General features: G+C 49.1%; 1 protein-coding gene across 1 annotated transcript; it reads right to left on the bottom strand.

Annotated features, from left to right (window-relative positions):
* Positions 1 to 195: 195 nt before the first annotated feature.
* PRPF18 (pre-mRNA processing factor 18) lies at positions 196 to 7,646 on the bottom strand (the record flags this gene model as incomplete). Its single annotated transcript, XM_009082918.1, has 6 exons — positions 196 to 264; positions 1,884 to 2,030; positions 3,623 to 3,736; positions 4,707 to 4,811; positions 7,418 to 7,444; positions 7,569 to 7,646. Coding segments are annotated over 6 exons (540 nt in total), but the record flags the coding sequence as incomplete, so codon positions are not given.
* Positions 7,647 to 8,663: the final 1,017 nt, after the last annotated feature.

Here is an 8,663-nt window from a genome sequence, read left to right as displayed (position 1 = left end):
CCCTTGAGCCTCCTCCCAAGACTAACTAACCTGTGACTAACCATGGCTGTGGAATCCTAAAACACATGTTAAGCACCTTGTGTGAGTTTTTCTGTCCAAGGAGCTGAAACCAACCCTCCCATTCAGGAGATGTATCTGCATGACAGCAAAAACGTGACACAGGTACAGAGCAATGAATGCACTAGTGGTTGTTACCTTTAAGAACTTGGTTATGATGTCCATATCATAGTGATCATCACCCCGACCCAAGGATTCTCCCAAAGCCTGGAACAGGAGACAAAAGGCCATTAGTCCTACTTGGTCTGCAGGTTTGCTACTACCACACAGCAGAGCATGGCTCACTGCACCATGAGCTGCAGTGAGCTCCACCAGCAACCCAAAACACTGTCAGGACACAGAAGGAAACAGCTACAGATGGTACTGAGATTCACTGTCTGTCAGACACATTCACAGCCGAGAGCCAACATGGTTGTTTCTGGAAAGCCAATGCAACAGTCACTCTTCGTTCATTAACTACCGAGTTATTGGCACAATTAGCAGCTGACAGCACTGTGCTAAGGGGAACTGAGGGTGCACAGCTCCTTCTGAGATCCCCAAAGCCACCAAGTCACCCAACTGTCTTGTTCAGCTATTTCAGTTCTCTGACACTCTGGGACTTTTCAACATTTACTTGTGGCTATGAAACTGAGGCACCAAACCTAGGGACCCCCAAAGCCAGACACACACCACTAGCAGACCCAGCAGTGTGCTCCAGTGTCCTGCCAAACCCCAGGACTGTAAACACTAATGGCAATTCTTAGAAACACTTTCCAGGAGATACATTCAGATTTATAACCCATTTCCACAGTCCTCACATTTCCAAGGTAAGCTTTAAAAAACCCTGGATCTGGAAGCCAGTTCAGTGTGAGCCTTTATGCTCACAGCAGTGCAGCTGAGTAACCTAAAATTCAGACTGCAGAGCTTTCAAACTGTGCAGGAAAAGCTGCTCTCATGGCTCAAAGCCACAACAGGCTGTTTTGAGAACTGACAGAGCAGCAAAATGCAGCTCCACTGCAACTGGTTCCCACTGTGGTGCTGCAGCCATTCTGAGCCAGGAGCCCTGGCACCCTGACAAAGTGCCAGGCCACCTCTAACCATTCACTTCAGCCTCCAGTCACAGATCAGATTATTCCTTAAACACACTTCTGGAAGGATGTTATGCAGACCAGCTCCTGCAGAGAGTCTGGCAGATTAAGGGTAGAAGTCTCCAGCTCAAGTGAAGGTGCTTTTCAGAGCACTGCCTGAAACAGAAGGTGCTGAGTGATTTCGTGGCACTCACTCTGCTCACTCCCACAGACCCCACGGGATCCTTGCAGAACACAGCAGCCACTGGCACTGAGTTTCTGGGACACATCCTCTCTGCACTTCTCATATCCCCTGTGATCTGTCTCCTTCTCATGTTCACTTTTTCCCACATCAAACATTCTCTGTGTGTGTCTATTTTTCAGAGTCCTTCCCTGTCTAAGGAAAAGTCCTCAGTACGGAGCATATTACCCTCTCTACTCACTGGAAAAGCTCTACAATTTATGACCAAGAGGATGTACTGTAAATAAATTCACTGCTTCCAAACCACCTGCAGAAGGAATTTCAACTGCATCACCTTCTTTGCAGGCAACACCTGTCCCCTTTGTGATGGATTACTGCAAACAAACGCCACGTGAGTTTGCACTGGAGGCACCTACAGTGTAACTCAAGGCTTGGAAACCCAAGTTTCCTGTCCAAGGACACTCCAGAATGCCTAAGTTAGACACTGAAAACAAGATAGCTTCTGCACAATTTAGACAAAGTTCTCTCCTGACAATGTACTATATCTAACTGCCCCCCAAAATCTACCCCAGCCATACTTCTAGCTCTTCGATAGTGGTGTTCTCCTCGTGGACTTTCAGGTCATTCTGGGAGTCATCATCTCCTGCTTCTTGGCCACCCACGATTTCGTTCAGGTACTGCTGGTCAATCTTGTCCAGGGCAGCCTTCAGGTCATTCCTCAGGCCCTGGAGGAGATAAAAATTACTCACTTAGAAAAAACCCTCAGTAAATAACAGCAGCTCAGTTCAGTCACCATGAGTATCCAACCTCTGCTTCAGAAAGGCAAATTCCCTGGAAACACATGTCAGGGCTCAGCTCTGCTGTCTGAATTTCAGCTGAACCCCAAGCACAGTTTCTGGATTGCTTCAGCACGTAGCATAAAGCAGGTGCACCAACTCCTGCAGTGTTCGTAACTATGGAAAAGGCTTCTTACAATATTTTCACCAAAAACAGCTTCTAAGACCTTCTCAAGACACTCCCTCCAAGCAGGAACCAGCCCAAACCAGACAACAAACCGTAACATCAGCTCTGCAAGTCTCACACCTGCCCTGAGAAAAGCTGCACGTAAGGGAACCTCCTTCAGCTCCATCACACAAAGCATTTCTGTTGCTTCCCTTTACCCCCAGTGAAACACAGCAGAATGTTTTATGCAGATCAACTGTTCAAACTCTCCTGCTTCAGAACAGGTGGTTAAAAAAACAGACTCAGTTTAAAACCACATACATAAGGCTAAAGCTGCTTTGGAATAGGACAAGAAACTTGCTCAGTCACAGCTGGAGAGTTTGCACCCCAAGCCTGAGACATAGAGCACAAAGCTCTGTCAAGGAGTGTGACACTTCCTAGCCACAGATAAATTCAGCCACTCCACAGAGAATGGATGTGCACAGTTATTTCCTCTCTTCCACCAGCACACTTGGCTGTCTGGAGCACTCCTGTTAACCATGGAGCAGTCTAAAAATGTCTGAACCACAAACTGGAGGTGACTAAGCAACACAGAATCTCCCTAGACAGCCACAGGAGTGCCTGAAACATGGAACAGGGATCCAGCACACCACTGCTGTCACCTGTACACACCTAGAGCTCAGTATTTTAAAGAGGGAAGAGGCTTTCCCTCCGTGGGCAGCCCCAGCAAGGACATTTCAAACTATTCAGGGTAGTCACAAATTAGGGAAGAAAATCCAAATTGTCACTCTAGGGTTGAAAATCTGGGTAACAGTGAAAGCAAAACAAACCCCAACTGCATCTCCTCATGTAGCTGATCAGTTCGTAAGACAAAAGGGACAAATCAGTTAGCTCTGACGTACCTTTCAGTCAGTTTTGAGGTGGATGGCTCCTTCAAAGGGAAGGAAGGGAATGAAGTTTCCAGAACAGGCTATAGCTCTGGAATCCAGGGGTTTGAAAAGCCCTTTCCACAGCAGAGACAGGATGCAAACCTGCCCTTACTCACCAGTGCCTTTCCGTGGTGCACAGCCACAAACACACTGACTGGCTGTTCCCCCCTGGTCCAACAGCAGGGCAGCACAGGTCGTGCTTTAGAGCCACCTGAGGGTCCCTGCCCCACCTGGCAAGGCCTGGCAGGTTTACAGAGCTGAACTCTCCAACACAAGGAATTGCAATCGTGCACAAAACTCTGACATTGAAGGTGCTTTCTCAGGCAATGAGACAGAGCAGCTATTTCTCTTTGCTCTGCCTCTCCCTCCTGAAATCACTGAAAATGATTGTCAGCCACTTCTTTCGATTATCCCACTACAGATAAGTAACAAAGAGCCAATCTTACCTTGTTCACCTCAGGTGCAAGAATTTCTATCTTCCTCAGACGCTGAAAGGCATCATAGTCTGTCTCTCCAAACAGCCTGATGGGCTCACCTCTCTCTCGTAACCTCCTGATAACCTGCAAGGCACCAAAGCCCTCCCTGACACACACAGGAAGCAAAATACAGCCCAGAATGACAGATTTATTTACTCTGCTTGCAATAACAAGCTGAGCTGGGCTGGAGAGGAAACAGCAGTATTTTAAGCAGCAGAAAAACATCCCAGACACTTTACAACCCTAACCCAAAATTCCCACGGCATTGCAGTGAAAGGTCATCCCCAAGGATCCAAACTGTGCAGAGACTCCCAGGCTGTCTGACACAGCCCAACCTCCTCCTGCTCTGGCTTGTGTAAGCAAACACAGAAACCATCCCCCTGGCAGGGCTTAAAAACCGTTCCCAAACTCACAGGGAACTCGAGGGTAACATCACTCACCTACGGGTCTGGGTATTACAACACTGACTGGCTGCAGGTTGCCCCAGCACAGCTGCAACATGATCTGCTGAAAACTCTCACCCTTAAGCATCTGGCAAACCTGAAGTTTCATGATCTAATGAGATAGTTACTTTAAGAGCAGATATAACTGAGTCACAAAGACATGGGTAGAGCCAAACCTGAGCTAGTGAATCTCTATGTACTCATCATAGTTCAAAGAATCACAGCACAGTTTGGGTTGGAAAGGAACTTACATATCACCCAGCCCCAAGCCCTGCCCTGGGCAGGGGCACCTCCCACCAGAGCAGGTTGCTCAAGGCTCATCCAACCTGGCTGTGAACACTGCCAGGGTTGGGGCAGCCACAGCCTCCCTGGGCACCCTGGGACAGGGTCTCACCACCCTCACAGCAAACTGCTCCTAACATCTAACTGCCCTCTGGCAGTTTGGAGCCATCCCCCCTTGTCCTGTCACCACAGTGCCTAGCAAAGAGTTCCTCTCTGGCTTCCCTGGAGCCCCTTCAGGTCCTGGAAGGTGCTATGAGGTCTCCACACAACCTTCCCAACAATGCAATGCACTTGTGTAAACTGGAGGAGCCTGTGTGGATTGACTTTACCTCCTGCCTGGAAAGGGTCATCGGTAACTTTTCTTCTGCCAGTTCCAGTTCCAGCACTGGATTTGATGCAGCCAGTGGTTTCTCCTCCTCCTCCTGCTGCTGCACCTACATTGAACAGACACAGTCACTAATGTGCAAAGGAACAAACCCCCACACTGATGTGAAGCAATGCCAAGGTACAGAACTCTGGAACACAGACTTCAGTGTGACAGTATAAACCTTTGGCTTCCTGGTTTGATGGTCTCTAATTAAGTTCACAGAACAACTAAAGCTCCTGACAACATCAGCAGTTAACCAGCACTGCTGCAGGTCGCAGTCTCTGAAGCAAACAGAAAGGACAACTGCTCAAGTTTGGCACTCACTTTGGCAGGCAGACGTCAGCACTGGTGCCAAAACCAGCAAACCCACAGTCTGCCTGTTGGTGTCTGCCCCTGCTCCTGCCTCCGCACCGTGTGGCAGCACCTGCATCACTCTGTGCTGAACCAGGTGTGGGAAATGATCCAAACAGAAACAATCTGGGACACACACACAGCACCTGGCCCAGCCCACTGCACCTCCCCACACAGCTCAGCAGGCACGGGGCAGGAGTGAAACCCCAGGGCAGGGAGGGAGTGCTTCCTCCTGGGCAGTGCCAGCTGGAGTGCCAGTTACCTATGGCTTCAGGGAGCTGAGCACAGCCAGCAGAGATCCACAGCTGCTGCTGGGTCTGCAGGCAATGCACCCTCTAACACACTTGCAGCTTCTTGCAGGTTAAACCACAAACAGGGAAAAAGCCACACAACAAAACGACGCTACAGCTCCTCACAGGATCTCAACAGCTCTTCTTCAGCCCAAAGAAGGTCCCCAAATCAAACAGAATTCCTTCATCACTCAACACTTCAATAATGCAAAGCTACTCAGATCAAAGTGACTCAGAGACAGCAGCCATGTACCTACATCCCTCTCCCAGCTCAGAGCCAATGCTGCTGGCAGCAGGAGCAGACTGCTGGTACCAGTGCTCACTCACATCTTGCTTTTGCCCATCAGAATGCATTTCTTTCCACACTTGCTGAAGGGACACACTCCACCTGATCCTAGAGCACCCTGCAGCACCCTGCCCACAGATGGGCAGCACAGTGGCAGCTCCAGTCTGTGCTTGGGGAGATCAGTTTGATGGCAGGTTTGTCTTAAAGAAGCTTTGGATTCTTTCAGGCCTCTGTGCCAGCCTTGCACTCAGGGGTGTGGCTGGATGGATTCACCCCTGGGGCTCGAGGTACAAGATTCAGACACAAATCTACAGGATCCTGCCACAAACCTGCAAGATCCTGCCACAAATCTCTGTTCAATGATGTATTAGCCAACATAGAAAAAAAAATTTTAACCTACAGCTACAGCGTTTGAAATGAACAAGAGAAGGACAATCAGATCAATGTTTAACACATACAGGGAGGGGAAAACCAAAACTTCCATCAGTGCAGGAAAGGAAATTGACAGGGGACAGGAAACATGGAAGGACTGTATGAAAACAAATGAGTATGTATATAAATAAACATGCTCCCCTGGTGGGAGGACACGTATAGTTTAACTTACACACACTCCTGAAACCAGACAGAGACAGCAGCAGGGGCACAGCCAGGATCCAGCCAAGCTACGAGCAGTGTCCTTACCACAGGGAGCTTGTTTCACAGCTTTCCTCGAGCGAGTGAAATGTTACAACGTACCAGGTCTAAGCAGAGCAAACCCACCCCTGGACTTCCAAAGAAATCAGTGTGTGTCCCACACCCCCTGAGTGCAAACGCAGAGATCTGGGAGGCTCCAAGGACGAGCTGAGTTTAGCCAAGCAACTGAGTTTGAAGCCGTTTTCAGGGCCGTGTTCCAAACGAAGCTGGTGCTGCAGCAGCACAGGTAAGGTCACCCCAAACCACCAGCTGAGGCTCTGAGCAGAATCAGCTGGTGCCCAAAAGGCATCACACAGTCACTTCCACGTGGAGGAGGGACCAGATTCTCAGAGCTTTCTCAGGAGAGTTTAGGCCTTGATGTGCAAATCACACCAACAGACCAAGGTTTCAGAATAAGCCACTAACTGGGCAAAGGTCACTTGGAAACAAAGCTCCTATTTGTGCCCTGTAACAGGAGACAGGACTACCAGACTCTCTCCCCCAGGGAGTGCATTCCCCCCCAGACCCCAGGCAGGCAGGCAGGCAGGCAGGCAGGCAGACTTTCCATTCCTGCCCTGACACCATCACAAGGCAAACAAAGTCTTCCAGATCACCCATCTGCTGCAAAATGCACCCAGGGTGCCCAATTCTTTCTTGTCTTCAGCCAGCAAGAGCAGAAGTGCTGTGGTGGCACAGCCCCAGGGCTGGGTGGCTGACGGCCAAGAGCCACACAGAAACAGCATAGAAACAGGCAGAGCTTTTTGATGTGCACACACACTATACTGATTTCTTTTGGACATTTTGACAAGGCCATGGATGGATTAAATTATCCAAAGGTATCCATTTTTCCCAGTAAGAAGTGGGGAAAGGTGTCTGTATCAGACCCAGTGTTCATGCCTAACAGCACAACTGAAAAGAAAGGAAGACAAGCTTTGGTTTCCCAGGCACTTCATGCTTTCCACAACAAAATAAAGGAAACAGAAAGAAACAACAGCCAAACCATGACACAAACTGAAGTAGCTGTTTGTCATGCACATCTTTTCCTGCATTGAAAAGGGGTTTGGAAACTCATACCTCTCCAGGTGGCTTCTCATTTACAGGCTAATGTATACCAGTAACAGGTTGGACAAAGAACAACAGTTATCGTTAACAACATGGATACTGCTGGGAATAAAATGCAGACTTCAAGGTCAGCACACAGAGTCCTGGCAGGACAATCCCATACCTTGTAGCCACATCTCTGGAAGTAGGCCTCCTCCTCCTTCTTGGCTAACTCACTGCGCTTGAAATACTTCTTATTTCCCTGTAAGAGAGAAGAGCTCTTACCACTTCACAGCTTCACATGGTTGGGTACAAATCAGCTCAAACCTTCTCACTTGGCCTGGTGATTACACCCACAGAGATTGCTGTGGAAAGGGAATTACCTGGAAGCACCTGTGACATCAGCAGCACAAGTGTGACCAGAATTAAAAGCACAATGTGCTCAGCAGCACTTTAGAAACCCTTTGTTCTTTGCCTTGCAAGGCCTTGGGAGTCACTGGGGTGAAGCTTCACTCTGGATGTGCACAACCAGGCCCACAAAGCATGGCATCTCACACTGAGACAAGGAGAAGCCAGAAACCAGTTTGTACAGGGCATTTTGTGAGTCTTCTTGGTGCACTGTTGGAGAAATGTGCCTGAGAAGGCATTCCAGGCACACAACAGCTGGAAAACATGGTCACCTCAAAGCTTTGTCCTCCTTAGTGTGTATCACAGAGTGCTAAGGGGGTGGAATAGAGCTTAGAGATGATCCAGTCCTAACCCCCAACCCTGGGTTAGATGGGTTAGATCTAACCATCAGGTCAGATGTTTGGCAGAAGTTTTCCCTGTTCTGGTGGTGAGACACTGTCCCAGGGTGCCCAGGGAGGCTGTGGCTGCCCCAACCCTGGCAGTGTTCACAGCCAGGTTGGATGAGCCTTGAGCAACCTGCTCTGGTGGGAGGTGTCCCTGCCCAGGGCAGGGCTTGGGGCTGGGTGAGCTCTGTGCTCCATTCCATACCCTAAAATTCTGTCTTTCTCTGAACAGAGGATAAGCGAATTAGTCAGTTTCTGTGCCCACTTCTGCCTTTATCCTGCTCACTGAGATCTGCCTGCCCTCTGCTTTTCCAGGTGCTGCTTAAAGCATCACCTGTGCCTTGGGTTGCAAACATAGCAGAGAATTAAGGGTTCATTTCGTACTTTGTTACTAGCTACCAGGTGTGACCACTTAACCTCTCCTGCTTCAGATCCTCCATCTACATAACACAGATGTTTTCCTGGATGAGCTCTAAGCTCCATCCCAA

This window comes from Acanthisitta chloris, unplaced genomic scaffold (genome assembly GCF_000695815.1).
Source record: "Acanthisitta chloris isolate BGI_N310 unplaced genomic scaffold, ASM69581v1 scaffold8909, whole genome shotgun sequence".
NCBI lineage: Eukaryota > Metazoa > Chordata > Aves > Passeriformes > Acanthisittidae > Acanthisitta > Acanthisitta chloris.
Note: the sequence above shows the minus strand (reverse complement) of the source record. Positions and strands in the feature narration are given on the sequence as shown.